Source organism: Rhynchophorus ferrugineus, unplaced genomic scaffold, assembly GCF_030347505.1.
Source record: "Rhynchophorus ferrugineus isolate W39M unplaced genomic scaffold, kcgeb_rfMv2 rfM2, whole genome shotgun sequence".
Taxonomy (NCBI): domain Eukaryota; kingdom Metazoa; phylum Arthropoda; class Insecta; order Coleoptera; family Curculionidae; genus Rhynchophorus; species Rhynchophorus ferrugineus.
In genome coordinates, this window is record NW_027472581.1 from 14,888,583 (window position 1) to 14,908,403 (window position 19,821).

The following is a 19,821-nucleotide window of genomic DNA, read 5'->3' on the forward strand; positions in this document are numbered from 1 at the left end:
CTACCTGCCTTTAAAGGTCAACAGTTCTTTCAAGGACCGACAGCGGCCGACCCAACGCTTGCTCGCACAGCCTCCCTTCTGCGTATTCCGATAATTCGCTCCTTCGAGCAGGTAGAGATGAAGAAAAAAAAACGAAAGAAAGAGCGCCAGAGAGCCGACCGACCGTTTTTCGGGTACGTTCCTCTTTTTAACGACGTTCAAGCTGTTCGTTTTTCAGCTGCCCGGTCGGGCGGGTGGTGGTAGAGGGCAAGGAAACCTTTTACAGAGATTAAATCTTCGACTAGAAGTGCGGATTTTTATTGGCGATGTTTTACTTTTCCATTCGGTTTCGTTGGCGTCTGTTTGAAACTTTGAAAAATAGTATTTACTACCTGTACGTTTGTTGATGGAATATCAGTATTTATGTATTTACCAAATTAATTAAAAACTATTCTCAACCCTCAAACACAGTTTAATAATTAATATAGATGTATTACTAGAAGTATTATTGTGTGTAAATGTGTATATCCATAGAATAAGATCTTCCATTATTTGCAGAATATACACAACTCAACAAATTATGAATAAAATACTTTTATTATCTTATTAAATTAAATTATCGCGCAGCACTGTGTTAAACAATTGGTTCATTCATTCATTCAGTCTTTTTCGGTTAAAAATATTTCTTATGGAAGTGGTCTGTAAGAAATGTTAATTGTTAGACGTGATATGATATTCGGCGCATGCGTGCATTTTAATAAATATGCACAGCGGTTTTGATATTTCTCCACATAAAATAATTTTTTTACTTTCCATCTCAATATTAGGTTAAATTGGAAACCTAATGTTAGATCAATAACAGAGGAGATTGACTCGAAGTGAAGCAACTGTACTGGTTATTCAGAAGACACTCTTAAACTTGATCTAAAATCAAAGAGCTTTGGTTTATTAATCAATCATAAAGCCTCATAATTTTGACCTGGTAAGGTGGAATTATGGGGTTGCACTAAAACATCAAACCAACTAGTGATCCAATGCAGTCAAAGCAACGTTCTACGATTAATTACCAATGCTTATCGCCACGTAATCAGCCAAGAACTCCACGAAGACCTCGAAATCAAATCGATATACGAAATGACCCAAGATTAAGGTAAAGTAGGATGAATGAATATGAATTGTAAGACATGGACGAAATCTGTTTAAACTCTTTGAGAAAAAACTTTCAATCAGCTTAGTAGGTCCTTAATCAACTGTCTCCAGATGGTTATATGTTGAAAAAGATATGGATAATGGCTAGACTGAAAATAATAGAAATGACTGAAAATTAGATTGATTTCTAGGTACAAAAATTAGTTTTTTCTTAGCGTATTGTGACCGGCGATGAAAAGTGGATCTGCTTCGACAACATCAAGTGTAAAAAGTCGTGGATTTTTGCAGCAAAGCTATCCAAATTAACATCGAAGCGGAATACTCATGGCTATAAAGTCTCTTGTAAAGGTGTAGTGAATCACGAGGTGCTGAAACTGAATGAAAGTGTTACAGCACTGACGTCAGCAATAGCAATCCTCGTCAAAATTATCAGAATTCATGCAAGTTCCTTCATATCTATTATTAATAATTATACTGGAATATATTCCGGTAATGATGAGTATCAAAGCTCCTGTATATAATGGAATAGTTTTACTGTTGTATATATTGAAAAATATTGGAAAATTACTTTTGAACTACTTTATGTGGACTATATTAAACAATTTAGACTTTAACCAACTTTGGTTACAATAGGATTGTACATCGTATCCACTGGCAATTTTTTTATTTTTTTTTAATTGAAGTATTTTTAGTCATATTGGAGATGTCTATTGTCTATTACCTAGAAGGCTCCTTTGCTCTATTTTTATAGTAATTGATGCGAAATAAGAAATACAATTTTTTAATAAAAAAATTAATTTTTGAGTTTTTGAAATCAAGAAGAAACTATAAATGATACAATAACTAATACGCAATAAATGTTGGCCATATACTGTTTTATAAATGTACATATTATATTGATATTTACATTTTTATATGTACTGCTGCTAATATTCTTATTTGAAGTATTTCCTACAACTGCGTGTCAGATCATACTAGCAGCTGTGTCAAGATAAATATTACCCGAAAAAACAATATTAAAACAGTTAAAGTGAACTTGACAAGAAACAGAAAATGGTCAGGTACCTTCATAAAAAGGATCATTTAGATTTTTTTTTGGTGATTCTATATTTCAATATCTATTTTAACATATCTCAAGTTTCATGTTATATTTCTATATTGAAACAAATTATTTTCAAAATTTATAATATTTTAAAAATCAACGTGACATGATATTTAATGACATGAACATGACAGTATATTTAATATAAGATTTTGTTTTGTGTTTAATTAATTGAAATAATGCACTAAAATGTCTGATAACTGAAATACATTTTTAGGAAATCGTAACTTTTCATAATATTTTAATTAAAACTGGAACGTTTACATTTGTCTACCTTTTGTTGATATATAAAAAGTTATTTTTAGTAAAATTAACTTGGATAATAAAACAAATTACAATATAAAGTTAATGCATTGTGGGTATAGAAAAAAATTTACTATTAGGAATTGGAAATAATACGTAGCGTTATACAAAGGATGTTAATACAAATTAACTATTATTAAAGTACACTTTTTGTGGGAAATTTACTTTAATATGAAAATTTCTTACTGAATGTCACCGTCTCTTAGTGTCTATATTGTTTCGTATATTCGCGTTGACTGATCTATTAGAAATAAACTGGTCAGCTGATAGATTTCAATGATAGAGGTGATGACATTATTCAAACATCTCAACTACAAAAATCATTGAATTTACTTATCAGCTGTAGGCGAATACCTATGTATTCTGGGAATTATTAACAAGAAAGGATATTGCCTCCCTTGAGATGTGAAAACTCAGGTACACTGACAGGCATTGTTTGATTTATAACCTGTAGCTTCAATGATAAAGCAAGTCTGCATGGGATTATTACTGATAATAAAAAAGACATCTCTTGTTAGTAATTCTAAGTATAGCCGTTGGCCAAGCCCGTAAAATGTTAAAAATAAATGAACCAAGATCTGAATGATCTTGAGAATTGAACGGAAGATGCTTATATGTGCTGTTGCTAATATTTTGGTTTATAATGTTTCATAACTTGACGTAGTTGAGCTAGATCATGTGGAGTTTACAAATATTAAAATAATACAGATAAAACCATAGTATTTTAATGAAAATTAGAATGAAATAAATATAATAACGCAGCATCGATGAAATCTTGCCAGTGTTCTGCGGTGTTGAAGACGAAACCGAATCTTTGATTTGGTTCCTGTTTTCCGTCTCATTTTCGCGTTTCTAATGTTCCCGCTTCGGTTAAATGATGGAACAGTTCGGATGTATGTTGCGTACGTTGACTGATGCCGGGCGAACCGCCAACTTTTTATATATCGGGGTAAAAAAAGCCTCATTAAAATTTTCCGTGTGGAGATGATTTAATGAAGATCGGCGCTGCCGTGCGGTTTGCGTCTTGTTGGTGTTTATTTTTAATTTAATGAAGTTGGGAGGTAGTGGTTCGTACTCTAAATACACGTAGAAAAATAATTTTTAATTATGATTAAAATGTGCACTATACATACATAGTTTGCCCCATATATAAAGTCTAATAAAGAACACATTGAATCCCAATCACTACCCAAGCTTCAGCTTCCGATATTTCGTGATATTAAACAAGTGGTTCGGACAAGAAAGGGCTAAAATAAATATTTCTTTCAATTTTTAATCAAATTGAAAATAGGTCTTTTGTTGATTATATTAGGGACCTTTGAACCAATGTACAGGCACTTGATTCCAAGTACTGTAAATACCAAATATTATATAATAAATACTAAGGTACTTCTATGAAATTGAGATAGGTAAAGTCTTATTTAAAAACAGTCTTACCAACCAAATTGAGATTCCAGTAAAATATTACTAGTTGAAGAGAGAGAACGGATCAAACTATAAGAATAGTTTAGTTAGTTTTTCACTAGTGTAATGTCCTGAATCTGTTGAAAAATAGATGATTTTAGGACAAAAACACATCATTCTATAAATAGAAAATAGTGTCGAGGTGTTATTTAAATTACAGTATTTTAATATTTAAATGAAAAATAATGGTTGTTTAAAAGCTTTTTATTTATTTCATCGGCGATTCTTCCTGTCGGTACTTCATGTTAATAACAGTCAATAAATCAAGTATTACATGAATAATAATAAAGTAACATCTGTTTTCAAATGCTAGGTATCAAAGATGATACAAATTACTTTAGATAACAATAAATTATATTATTAATAATTACTAGATACTGTTGTTACTATTATCAATAACAACATTATCATTATAATTCAAAATGAATTATAATGAAAAATAATTTGAAATAAAACCTACTAAAAGAACGTCCTTTTTGCATAATACTTTATAGCCTTATAAGCAAGCAAGCAACAGTGCTCTTGACATAATATTTGCTGTACACGTTATTTCAAAATGACAATGAAAAAGTAGAAAACGAAAAGCCCGTATATTTTTAAAATAAACGTCCATATCATCGCTGACAAAGACGTTATTGTTCTATCTGTTGCTGCACAGTCTGAGCTTTATTTAATCTCGCTTAATATTTTAAAACTGCATACGCCGGTGCCCTGCAACTTACTCAATGCTTCATTATAACCGTGTAACATAGTATCCGAAAAAACAAACCGGTAAAAGGATATTTATATAGTCCATTTGGTCTTGGCGTTAAATATTCTCAGAAAAACTCTGAGTGTTATTTATTTACGGGAACACGTGGGTTCTCTGTTCTATATCTGGTTTGTGGCTTAACCGAACAGATGCTCACTACTTCAACATCGACGTTCCCAGTAAGGATGTTAGTATTTCACAGACATTAAAAGAAATTGAAATAAAATGGCGAAGGAGCTCGTGTTAGATAAAATATCAAAATACGTTTATTTAATTACGGAAAAGTCTAAATACATTCTCCTTGAAACTCTAATAGGATTGCAAAGAAGAAAACCTTACAATTTCTAGTCTATAAGGCTTCCTAATTTGTAGCAAAAAAAAATTCTCCGTTTTATTGTAAAAATAAAAATAAAATGGTGAAGGAACTCTATAATTGAAAAAATACGTTATACTTATTAAATTATGACAATTTCTCCTTGAAAACATTGAGGGTATTACAAAGTGGAAAATCCCACGAATAACGCTAAAGATTCCAATAATTAGTATGACACTGCTAGTATGTCACTAGCAACTCGGGATATCTAATACGTTTGTCACTAAATCTAGTTACATTTTACTAATATAAACACGCCTAATATCAATTTCTACTGAGTACTGGTCTTGTAGAGAAATGACAAATAAAAACACGAAAAAAAAAAACAAACGGTTGCACACATTTCCTTCCTATCGAAGAGCAAACAAATTGCGAGACCGTAAAATATCGGGCAGTACTAAATTGGACACTTACCCAACCATCGGAGGAGCTAGCGTGAAAGCCGGCATGATTTTAGTGGCAACAGGGTTATTTTCGAACAACATAATTCGCACTACTATACCGTTAGCGAGCGCTGTGAAATAACTGAACTACGGGTGGTTGAAAACGTACGAGTTCACCCCCAGACACCCTGCCGAACACTGACTGAAACGAAGAGGGTTTGAGTTCTAATAATAGGCGAATTCAAAAGGGGGCGAGAAGTATTGCTTTAGGTAGGAGCCGATTATCGTATTTGCTGCCATTTATCGAAACGGAATTACCTGAGGCCGGTATTAAATAACCAAGGTATAACCAGGTTTTTTTTACGACGGGGTAATTAATATTGTTATAGTTTATATGGCTAATAAAACTTTTGTTAACTATTCAATAATGCATTCACCAATCTATCGTTAAATTGTAAAAATATGTTTACACGTTTCTTCAATAGTTTGCTACAATATAACCTTATTGAAATATAGAAAATTATAGAAAATAATATAAATTTTGCTCCAAAACAGTTAATGTAGTGGTAAATATCGATGAGCTTACATTTTTCAATTTTTTTTTATAAAATAGGTCTTCGTTAAAATTGAAGAAAATACAAGAAAATTGGACGTTGACAAGTCTAAAAATATTTTTACTTTTCTTCGATAGTTTGCTTTGATATATTCTCGTTGGTATCATGAAATTGGACATAATCCAGATATTACTTCAGAATGCTTATCTTTTTACTAAACTTAAAAAATATTAACCTAAATATATTTAAAAAGAACCTTTAATTTCATGAAAGATGACAATGATTACTCAGGATCGTTAAAATTCAAGTGAAAAAACACAAAAATACGACATTGACAAGTCTAAAAAAATATTTCCACGTCTCTTCAATAGTTCGCTTTAACATAGCCTTGTTGGGATGTTGAGCCTTGAAGATATTGGCCATAATGCAACTACTCCTTCAGAATTTCTGCATTTGCTCAAAATTTCAGCTCAATATTTTGATTTTACTTCGTTTGATCGGTATTTAAATTTAACTCTGGCTTCTAAAAACCACTAAATGATTTATTAAATTGCTCAACATAATTGAAGTAGTCAAATATAACTTCGATGAAAGGTCTTTGACATACATTAATTGTATCTAAAGGGTACCATTTTAAAAGGGGTAAAGTACGTTTAAAGTTTAAAAATAAATGAATTGAGCATTGTTTCTTGGATCAGCAATAAAAATATTTACAATTACATCTATTGGATAGAATATTTTAACTATAAAATATATATACATACAGTTTTTTGAGGGAGCGATCTAAAGGCTTCAAAATTGACAATCTCTCTAGGATTATGAATAAAATTGATGATGACGTATAAAACTACTAACTACTAACAGTAGGAATCAAAACTTTTAAAAAATGTAAATATTTAACTAGAAAAGCATTTTAGTATGATTAAATTTATAAAAAATATTTTCGATTATTTAATCTTTTGTTTTGAGGTTAGTTTTCAGTTCTGATGCTGACTAACAAGCTCCTTTTATTAACATACAGTTTGGATTATTATCAACTATCTCCACAAATTATTATCGAATTACGCATAAAGAATAAGAAAAACAATAAGTTAAGAAGAAACGCAACATTAATTTTATAAACTAGTAACTTACCCCAACATGGGATGCGGTGTCATATAAATAGGAGGCATATTGGCACAAACCAATGTATTTTCAAACAACATATTTCACACAAACCAGCTGAACGAAAATGTTAAAAGATAAATAAACTGTCCGTTGGATAATACAAGACCTCACCCTTAAATACCTGAGCACAGACTGACCAGCTTACACATCGAAGCTTCGAAAACAGGGATTTCGGATCTTTTACATATTTCGGATTATTATGCCGTAAAAATTTATAACCGAGGAAGGAAAATAAAGCGTTCTTTTTTATTTGGTATTTTATCAATATTGCAAGAGAATATTCAATTTCCGTGTGTTAATTAATTACGGTCTATGTATCTAGTTTTATTAAAATTTACCGATTTTGCCAAATAAGACGTTGTTTAAATTTGTTTTGCTCAATAATGAATATAGTCTGTTCAAAGTTATTTTGTGCATACGTCATTTAAATTTGTGACATCAAAACGTCGCAATTTTGCCGCGTCAACTCTGCGTTTTAGTTCAGTTTGGCTTTGATATACAACAAAATTCTAATGTAAATAAATTAATTGAACAAAACTGTTATCAAATATAGTTTATTTTAAGATTATAGTACATCTAAAAAATTACAGTTAATTATAGAGTCATAATAGTTTATAGATTAGAGTTATAACCACTTATCAGACTCATTAATTTACATGTTCGAACTAATCAGACAGCACTGTATCTCTTTTTAACTAGAATAAAATGAGAAGGAAAATATTGTCGGATTCTAAAACGAATTTACAAATTGCACATCTTGATGCACAAAAAAAACTTTGAATAAACTATGTAGCCACTAAATCTAGTTAATTATATGTATTTCAGCTAAATGATACTTCTAGGAAAGTTAGTGCTGCTCGTAAATTACAACCAGCTTCTGAAAATTATTTTAATTAAACTAAAGCCTTTGGCCTAGGATGTCATAATATAGCTAACATATAATAAGGAAAAAATCCCGATTCACCTTTTACATATACACTATCTTAATTTTCATATCTATTATAAATACGTACTTTGCAATCTAATAACGAAAAAAATAATACTATCAACATCAATTAAAATAAACAATGACATGATGAAAATGTTGACAAATATCAACAGAAATTCATTCAATATTAAATTAGGAACTTACCCAGACCCAGCTACGGGAGGTGGTACCGTAAACACATGGCACATATTAGGATCAACATATGAATTTTGGTACAACATATTGATTTACACTGATACACTGAACACAAATGCTGATGACAAACTGAAGACTAACGAACTAACCGATGTCTCTTCGGATAATGTTGAAGTCTCACCCTCCAGTAATACAAACTGACCGCCCTGTTCAAAGAATTTTGGTACCCAATGGGGGAAATATTGTAATATTGTAGGCAAAAAAAATTTGTTTGTGAGTTTTAGTACGCTATAAAACGTATAACGGAGAAAGAATTCTCTCTATTTTATATTTTTATTAGTATCATTCATTTTATATTTGTATGCATTTTGTCATAATTTATTGAACTGACCATAAAAAAAATATAAATAATAAAATATCAAGTACAATTTTGTGAATAAATATTATCAAACAGCATTTTCAATTATTATTAATCGACCGACGATTAATTTAGTTCTTGGAAAATGTTTTATACACTACTGATAAATGTTTTCATTAATAGATTTATTCCATTTCCTACTTTTAATTTACCAAACAATTAGGGCTAAGTAACAACAACTAAGTTTGGTACAATAATTGTCCTAGCTACAGTTTTGTCAAAAGCGATATTTTCTGGGAATATCGGTCAGATCAGGTTGGCAGATGAGCAAAAAAAGCCATTTTAAGTACACACGTTTGATGCTGATTTATGATTTATAGTATTACGCACCAGATGATTTAACTAAAAAACTACAAAATATCGTCAATATTCAACTACTAGTACTATCGAATATTGAAAAATTGATTAAAAGTCCAATAAAATACCCCAAAGAAATGAAAAATCGGACGCCCGTAAACTGGACGAACTTACCCGATCACTGGTTGTGGAATCAGGAACGGAGGAATAATTTTTGGAATCACGTGAGTATTTTCGAACAACATATTTCCCTGTGATATATTAAAACCGAACATTAAACACAAACTGAAAGGTGGTGGTTGTAAACGTAAGGCCTCACCCCAGATACCTTAACAAAGACTGGTTGACGTAGTCCTGGAGGGGGTATTCTAAAGGGGGAACCGTTGGCAAAGAACAAAAGCCTTACATGTGGTACACGAGAATATACTACGAAATATGTGCAGAACTAAGTTTTGTTAAATATTATTAGAACTGCTCTTTGACAAAAATCATAAAACAAAAGTAAATAGTCTTATTTTCATGTAATACAATATATCTGCCTAAGGGTGTAGGAAAAGTACGAGTGGCAGTCAACAAGATTTATAAATAGACTTCATAGACAAATAGAGAAAATACAACTTAATGGCTCTGCTAATTTGATCTTGCGGTGAAATGACAAAATCCTAACTGTATCACTTAAAGGGTGCTCAATTACTCACACAGAATCAGCTAAAGATCAGATGATTAAATGAGAGATGGTTAAATTGGAAACACCATGTTAGACAAAGAGCAGAGAACATTAGACTCAGGATTGAGATCAATTTGACCTAAAATCAAAGAGTTTAGTTAATAAATCAATCATAAAGTTAATTTGGACTTATGTGGTTCTAAAATGCCAAACGAACTAGTAATCCAACGCTGCCAAAAGAAAGTTCTACGATTAGTAACCGACGAAGAGTTGCACGATGACCTCTAGATAAAATGAATTTAACTTATCCAGTCCAATCTAAGGTATCTTGAAGTTCTCGCCTTAAAATATGCAATAGGATTATTAAACCACAGAAACATGGAAGCAATACAGCTACTGGATAATACGCAAGAAATCAGGAGATTCAAGTGCACCAAATCACATGAAGTTGTGACTATTTTAATTTGGCAAAATACATACTGATGTATTAATCGTATACACGCCTTACTTATGTATTGATGCAAGTATAACAGAGCAGTAGTAATAAATTAATTTGAAGCCGGCTTGGTGGCGCAGTGGTAAAGGCGATGGGACGGTCCTCTTACTGTTGCGATAGCCACGGGTTCGAATCCTGCTGGGGCATGGCCGTAAATTTATGTTTGTGATTGTTTAAAATTTGTTCTAGGCAAGAGTGTAAAATCCGACAAGGAAAATAATCCCAGTCGCGCCAGTAATCACGATGATTTCTAAAGTTGATCACTCGCCAGTCGGTAGGCTAAATGATGAGGACCGTGGTTCGGAGAACACGTTAAACTTTAGGCCCGGTCCAGATAAACCCATAGTTGGTAATATATATATATATATATATATATATATATATATATATATATATATATATATATATATATATATATATATATATATATATATTATATATATATATATATATATTATATATATATATATATATATATATATATATTATATATATATATATATATATATATATATATATATATATATATATTATATATATATATATATATATATATTAAATTGTACTAAGTATACCTAGTGAAAGGTGTAATTAATAAAAAAAAGATAATACAAAATTTGGAAAATAAAATAAAACCACGTGAAATGAAAGAGATGTAAAAAGAGATATTATAGAGCAACATTATCATCTTCATTCTATTTTTATAATAAATATAATACCCTAACATATGGGATAGAATTCCATATATAAACCCTTTTGATCTTACCAATAGCTGTTATCCCAGCAATTCAATAGTGATCTTCCGTGAAAGTTTCATCAGTTTTAAGTTTTCGATACTTAAATTGTTTTGGTTTCCTTTTCGGGCCTTATTCGACAACCACCTTACCATTTTCAGTGGTTTATATCCATGGTTTATGGTGTGATTAATAGAGAGTAATGTCAACAGTATTTTTCCTAGAATTAAACACGAAAGGTTAAATTTCCCGCTAATATTGGATTGACGCGTAATTTTCTGAGAAAAAAATACGAAACATTGTAAAAAATTCAAATATTAACCATAACCTTAGTAAACTCAAATATTTTGAAAATTACAATCTTGATGGCAAAGTTTATGAATGAATGAATTATGAATGAAGGTATGAATTCAAATAAGTATTTTAAAGCAGTTCAAGGATACAAGATGCATTAGTAATCTGAAGTCTGTTTTCTGCAGTAGAGATGGAAGAAAATTGGATGAACAAACATATATTTAATCCATCTCAATATTAAGATGACATTAATGTATATGCTAATAATCTGGAACATTTTGCTGAATACAATTTATGGCTGTATGAATATATATGAATACAAATAAGTCACCTATCAAAAGAAATCGGTGGAATGGAATATGTGTATATGTAAAAATAAAAAGCAGACCATACTGTAAAAGTATCACCATATTTACCAGACCTCGCTCCATCTTACGACTACTTGTCTGCCTTCCGTCCATTTTTTCATATATCTTTTGGTATTATAATCATTTAATATTAAGTATACAACATAATGTTAGACAAAAAGCAAAACACATTAGAATCAAAATAAAACAACTATACTGGTTAGTCGGAAGATACTCTCAACTTGATTTAAAATCAAAAAGGTTGATTTATAAGACAATTTTAAAGCCAATTTGTCTATAGGGTGCAAATATGGGGTTGCACTAAAAATTCGAACCAACTAGTCATCCAACGCTGTCAAAACAAAGTTCTTCGATTTATTACCAATGCCTATCGCTACGTACCCAACGAAGAATTGCACGATGACCTGGAAATCAAATGGATTTGCGAAGTTATCCAATATTTCGCCTTGAAACACGAAAGAAGATTACTAAATCATACTAACGTGAAAGCAGTACAACTGCTGAACAGCGCGCAGGATGTCAGGAGATTGAAGCGAACAAAACCATACGAACTTATATAAAGTGTATACCTTTAGTGTAAACTATAGCTATAAGTTATTATAATTTTATAACTGAGGAATACATATTGATGTATTTTCTCGCATTCGTCTTGCTTGTAAATTAATCCAAGTACAAATGAAAAGTAGTAATAAATTACTTCATAATTAAAATATTGTCTCGCATATATTTAAAAGTCCAAAATATTTTTAAATCATGCATTAATATTTTTTCTTTCATTATTATATATTAATACTAGATCTAATCCAGTCCGGGCTATTAATCAGTAAAAGAAGAATTTCGTTTATCAAAGATAAACAGCCTTATTGGGTAAATAATAAAACTTGCTAAAGAAAACAATATTTCTACGAGTCCTGATACGCTCAAACTTTATTTTTTTATATGTGCACAGCTTAGTTTACCCTCTTAAGCCCTTTACTTTTATCCTTTAGAATACTCGATCACTCTAACCCTGTCCCTGTTATCAAAAACAATAAAATCATCTTCTTTAGTACTGTACCTCAAACTGTTATTCCCAAACACGTTCTTTTGTAAATTTCCTCCAAGGCATGAACTGCAAGATTTCAAGAATCAAGAACCAACGCATTTTGTAACCAACGCCAATATTGCTTGCTCTCTTGCCATTGCTCTCAATATTAGCAATATATCGTGACATTCGTACTAATAAATTTCATTTCTATTAATGCACAGAAGTTTCCTGAAAATAAGAATGAATTTTCAAGAATAAAGATGACAATTGACAAAATAGTAGAGTATTTTGTACACTACAGGTGCAGTGTTGCCAAATTTAAAGAATGACATATTAAGGGATTATTAAGATTGCTAAATATATTTGAATTATTTGAAATACTAACCGCAAAACATCTCAGCGTCAGGTATTTAAAATGCCAAATATAAAATACATTTTAAAGAAATAATTGAATTACAAATTTGATATTTGCAATAGGTACGGATATTCCAATTGAGTATTATAATTACAAGTAATTTAATACTGCCCAAACCTGCATATAACGTACACCACTGGGTATTAGTCAATTTATTTGAAAAAGTGTAAAGTATAATCCAAAAAGCTGTGAACTTTTCGTAATAACCATACAATCTGTCAATACATTTTATACAAATATACACAGTATAAATGCTAAGGAACCAGAAAGGTGATTACTAATGGAATTACTTTCTGATAACTCTGACAAAGACTAACAATCGGGGCGAATTTCCAACGAGTAAACGTATTCCACAAGGGAGAAATACTGCGTAAGGGAGACGCGGATTTCGGATTATATTAACTCAACAATGCTGAATGATTTTTTTTTAATTCATAAATTACAACGCTGTTATTAAGTTTATTGTATGGTAATCGGTGTATTAATTAATGGTAATTATTTTTGGCATTGAGATTATTAATGATTTATTATTAAAAAATGATATGGTACTTTTGATTTTTGTTTATGAATATTTATGAAGCAAGTTGACAAGTGCTGAAACTGTCAGATTTCTTTTGTTATCTTCTTAAGGATTATTATTATAGTTTACTTAGGCTCATAAACAATAGTAAAGAAGTAACTCCTATTGAAAAACATATATTCTATTGGTACTAGATGTTGTGGTAATAATCAAAGCCAAAAAAGTTCGAAACTCTTCTTCAAATTCCCTTTTTGTAAATCGTTTTTAAATTCACCTAAAAAAAAACGATATATTTTACAGCAGATGGGATTTATAGTAACATGTAAATATGAGGTCAGATTTTGATGATATCTACTCTTTGAATTTATGGAGGCATCGAATGTATGGGGGAAAATAACATGAGGTGATACCACTGGGTATTTAAAAATAAAATTGGAATTTTGTAATGGCCAAATAAACGTTAGCAATTAGCTAAAGCAATTAAACAATTATTTTTTTATCGTCAATTATCTTTACTGAGGACAAAGTATACTTTTCTGATAGAACAACGGTCTTTTATTTAGGTTGAAATAGGTTAGAATCAATTGTTAATTGGCGTATTTGGTAGAATAATTGGATATTTTAAAATAAGACATACAATATACCGTATATAATAGAAAGTCTAAAGAAAATGGGTTTTATCATTTAACATTTGTTTATATTTGTTATTAATTATTTTAGAAAATTAGTTAGTCGGACCCTTAAGTAGGGTTATAAAAATGTTTCCTACAAATATTTCCGCCTGAATTTAATAAATTGTCTCGTGTTCGATAAGAGATGGCGCTACTAGGGTTATCATTTTATTTTTCATCTGACTATTGGACCGAAATATATTTGTACGTAATCCTAAAAGTACCTAATCAGATAGTGTGTCCAATACACTGACGACTTGAGTTTCAGAACTTTGTATCTAGAATGGGCGTCAGTTAATAGTACAAAATAGGTGATTCTGATGTTAACAATGATTATATAACGGGTTAATTGAAAAGTCCCCTGGCTGATACATAGGTGGCGCTACTAGAATTAAATCCATTGGTTTCTTAGTTAGCCCTAACCCTCAAAAGATGCGTATATAAATTTGTCAGCTGTCGGATCATTAGTAGTTTGTGAATTATAGCAATTTGAGTGAAGCAACTTTTGTTATTGTGAAAAAAATGGATACAAACGAATTTCGCGTGTTGATAAAATATTGCTTTTTGAGGGGAAAAATACAGTTGAACCAAAAACTTGGCTTGATGGTGAGTCTGAAGATACCAACTGAACGTGTACATCATATAATTAACGCATATTTGGGTATGAGAAAGCTCTGTGCAAAGTGGGTGCGGCGCGAGCTCATTTTTGACCAAAAACGACGACGAGTTGAGGTTTCGGAGCAGTGCTTGAACATGATCAAGCGTAATAAACCCGAGTTTTTGGATCGACATATGTGACAATGCATGAAACATGGCTCCAATCGACATTCATCCAAGTGGACTGCACATGATGAACCCGCTCCAAAGCGTGGGAAAAGGCAACAGTCGGCTGGCAAGGTTATGGCGTACGTATTTTGGGATGTACTTGGAATAATTATCATTGACTACCTTAAAAAAGGAAGGACCATCAACAGCGACTATTACGTTATTGGACCGTTTGAAGGACGAAATTGCCGAACAATGGCCGACTTTGAAGAAAAAAAAAGTGCTGCTTCACCAAGGCAATGCACCGTGTCAAAAATCCATGAAATGGGCTTCGAATTGCTTCCTCATCCACCGTATTCTCCAGATCTCATCACCCGCGACTATTTCATGTTCTTAGATCTCAAAAGAATGCTCGCTGGGAAAAAAATTTTCTGAAATGAAGAGGTGATCGTCGAAACTGACGCCTTGAAGCAAGGGACACATCGTACTACAAAAATGGTATTGAAAAGTTGGAGGGTCGCTATAATCAGTACATCACCCTTGAAGGGAATTATGTTGAATAAAAAAAAATAATTTTGCCAAAAAAAAGTGTTTTACTATGATAGGCTGGGAACTTTTCAATTGACCCATTATATTTGAATTATATATAAACAAAATATGCTGAGTGTAAATCTCGTAACTACGTTTCAAAATGAGTCCAGCAATTGGTTGAAGAAGGTGTTACTGTTATATTAATTTTAATATAAATTTGTATAAAAAGCTATTTAATAAATTAAAAAAACAAATTATTAAACATTCGCCATATCAACGAAATATAGTTCCCTTTACCTTTGGAATTAGAATACCACTGGAAAAGTTAATGGAGTGATAACTATGTAATTTTTAATGTATTTTTAATCATATAATTGTACTTTTATTTTAGAACAACAAAACATGTTCTTTCGTGTAATACCACTACTAAACTTTGATAGATGTTGATAGGAACGAGAAACCTAAAATAGCGCTACAGGAAGTTTTTAAATAAGCATAAATACATATTAGATCTGTCTGCTTTTATTTGGATGAACGGTATCTATTGGCGAAAATGCGAATTATCAATATGAAGAACTGCTAAACAACATAACCTAATTATTAAATTTGATGGTTTCGACATTACTCTGCGTAAAATAACAGTTTACGATTTAGCATTATTGAGTTATTTAGTGTACACAGACACTAACTATGAAATCATTATTTCTGTTGTTTCATTTGAAGAAATTTGCTGTAGAAACTTATGAAACACTTTTGGATATTTATGGCGATGCTCCATCATATCCGAATTATCGGTTTTGGTTTCAGCAATTTGTAAGTGGTTATTTTGATATCTATGACAAAGAATGACATGGAGAAGCAAAAAAGTTAGAAGACGATGAATTGCAAAACTTATTTTCCGAAAACCCAGCTCAAAATCTCAAAGAACTTATAGACATCTTATAGAGAACTCTTTCTACAAGTTTACATGGAATGAAAAAATGGCTGCCACACGAACTGAGAGCTAATATGCCATTTCGAACTGTTTGGACATAGCGATTATTGCTAGCCATACAGAAATAGGAGATTTTCGTGGCGTATTATAATTGACTATAAAAGTAAAGTATGAGGGTCACTATTTATATTTCGGGAATTGGCAACACTGTTGTCATGTGAGTCCATCTCACGACTCCATTGTAAAGTTTGACATTGGCGATATACGTACTCAGAACATTTTGTCGAACGGACGCTAATTGTTTATTTTATATTTACTCGAATATTTAAGCAAGATTGTCATGTCACCTATTGTGAGACTGAGGCATCCCTAAGCATTAGTTCCACCAGCGTACATGCGATTTTACATCAACATTTAGCTGTGCGAAAATTATATCGCGTTGGATCCCACAAAATTTTGACAATCGCTCAAAAAAAGGATCGTGTCGATTGGTGTAAAGAAATACTTAAAAAATTCAATCGCGGTGCTTCAAAAGACGTTTATAAAATCATTACATGGATATATTCGTCTGAGCCCCTAAGCAGCAGTCGACTGTATGCGTGTTCCAAGATGAACAAAATCCAACAAACATTGTTCGCGCACGAAGCACTTCAAAGAAAACGGTGGCCTGTTCCTTCGGGAAAACTGGTCATATTGCAACAGTGCCTCTAGAGGATAGTAGAACAGTATATTGTGATAGGTACACATTTGTTTGGCAGAAATCAGAAAAACAAGAGAAGCCGGATTGTTCTTCATCATGACAATGCGAGCTCTCATACATCGGCTTAAGAGACTATTGGAGCACTCAAAACATCGAATTGATTTCCCTATAAACTGCGTGGTCAACGATTTTCATCGCCCGAAGAAGCTATTGAAGCGTTCAAAAATCATGTTTTGAAGATACCTCATTCGGAATGGAATAAATGTTTTGAGAATTGGTTTAAGCGTATGCAAAAGTGTATCGATCATCGTGGAGAGTACTATGAAAAACAATAAAAATATAATCGCAGCTTAACTATTTGTTTTTTTCCTATTCACGAAATATAAATAGCGACCCTCATACTACGACTAGTAAATCTACTACGAAAATTTCAAGCACAAAAAGTCATGGGTTAGTGCTGGAAAGCACATCGAGAGTAGTTTATTACGGGCTGCTAAAACCGAATGAAATAGTTACTGTAGAAGTCCACTTTAAACTGAACAAGTTAAATGATGTGTTGATACAAACAAGACCGGTAACAGCCGTCGATCTGCATGTGAAGGATATGCGCTTGAATAGGAACTGAATTCTCTTGCAGCCAGGGCCCTCACAAGACATACAGCATGATTTGTTTGATATATGTTTATAATCCTGAAGAAGTATAAAAATGTTTTATTAGTACGATGTCGCCAAGTTGCAGAGAGATAACAGAAATTTCCAAGAAATGATGAAAATTACCTTGAGTAATATATTTTTATTGTACCAATTTTTCTCAATAAGTACCTTTTTAAAGTAAAAAAAAATGTTGAAAATACATGTAAAGAGCAACATAAACCATATACATTTTAGTATGAACGATATGTGTTATCTACTTCCCTAAAATATTTATTATAACATACTTCAACAAAAGCTTACTTTCACCATATAAGCGCGTATCTTCATTACAATTCGGTATAATACATTAAAAAATATCTTATGGCAAATATTGCAGTATTTAAACTCGTACGGCAATTCAGTCGTGTGCGATAAGATTGGGAAGTACATTATTTGAATTATTTTATTACTAGACTCGCTTTAATATAAAATACATCAGTCATCGTGATTTTATCATAATGTCTGTCACTTTAAACAACAATAAAGATTATTAGTGTTGAATGAAGGTATTATAGAAAGTAAAATAGTTGTACATTCAACAAGATATTTGTTTTTCAGTTATATTAAAAAATATGTTATTTCTTTTCTCCTTTTACCAACTATGGGTTTATCTGGACCGGGCTTAAAGTTTAACGTGGGCTCCGAACCACGGTCCTCAGCATCCGGTCTTACCCAGCCTGGTTACTGGCGTGACTGGGATCATTTTCCTTGTCGGATTTTACACTCTTGCCTAGAACATTCACAAACATAAATTTACGACCATGCCCCAGCAGGATTCGAACCCGCGGCTATCGCAACAGTTCGAGAACCGTCCCATCGCCTTTACCACTGCGCGACCAAGCCGGCTGTTTTTATTCTGTTGATTCTTAATTATTATTGGTAAAATTCACTCCACATAATATTTATTGATATAATATTAATTTGTCAGTAATCTTGGATTAGTCCTATAATTAGAGCTAGTGTTGGGAACTATCGACTGAAATCGACTAACGACTGTTTCAGTCGCTATTTTTGGTTCGAATGATTTTACTACTTTTTACCAGTGACTGTTTCAGCCGACTGTTTTCAGTCGCTATTTTCGGTCCGACTGATTTTGTTACTATTTACATTCGACTGATTTTCAACGTTCTGTCTCTGTCGTCCTAGCCGCGACCTTGACAAAAATGTACCCAATTTATATTTACATACATTATGTAATATATATAGTTTTATAATTTTTTTGGTAGGTTGCTTGTAAATAACAATATATTATATATCAATATATCAGTATTTTGGAACGATATTTTTCAAGATTGTTAATGTAATAAAATTGTTAATGATAAATAGTAAAATACTTTTGACTGTTTTTATGGCAATAATAAGTAATATTTCGATTACTCTATCGATTTTTGTTAAAAATATTTCGATTCAATAATTAATAAAGCATTTACTTTAATTAAAAAAGCTCTAGTAGTTATTGTACGATCATTTTTATATTATGAATGAGTGTTTTTTTCTATGATTAGGTATATGTTTAATTTTTATTTAGTATTTATGGTTATTGTACACCTTTAGTTTTTAGGTTTTGTTTAAGTTCTATTGTATTGTCTATATTTATTATAGTATATTATTTGAAAATAGCAATTAACATATTAAAATACGATAAAACATTTGTGGGGTATTATTCCATTTCATAGAAAAATTCCAATCCTTTTTACAAATCCACAGAATATTCAAATATAAAAGTAATTCTACTTCGTTTAAAATAAAATTATTAACTGCATGTTAATAGTATTCAGTAGTTATTTTCGTTTTCCTTTTTACAGTTAGTACGTGAAGGAATATGTACATCTCCGGACAGTTTTCAGTCGATAGTTCCCATCGCTAATTAGAACCATTAAATTTAGAACGGTGCGATGAAGAGTACTAATGAAAGATTATTACATAATAGAAATTATAAATAT

At 31.4% G+C, this 19,821-nt stretch overlaps 1 protein-coding gene across 7 annotated transcripts in view; it reads right to left on the reverse strand.

Moving 5' to 3' along the window:
• The window catches only part of msi (RNA-binding protein musashi), a 278,252-nt gene that overhangs the window by 45,146 nt on the left and 213,285 nt on the right, over positions 1-19,821 (reverse strand). Inside the window, exon 1 of one of the 7 annotated variants that reach the window (XM_076395649.1) lies at positions 7,193-7,354. The exons of the other annotated variants lie outside the window; for them this stretch is intronic. Coding sequence (XP_076251764.1) covers positions 7,193-7,263 — 71 coding nt within the window. The 5' untranslated portion in view covers positions 7,264-7,354. Of the gene's footprint in view, positions 1-7,192; positions 7,355-19,821 lie in introns of those variants that run through there. 7 annotated transcript variants of the gene reach the window in all.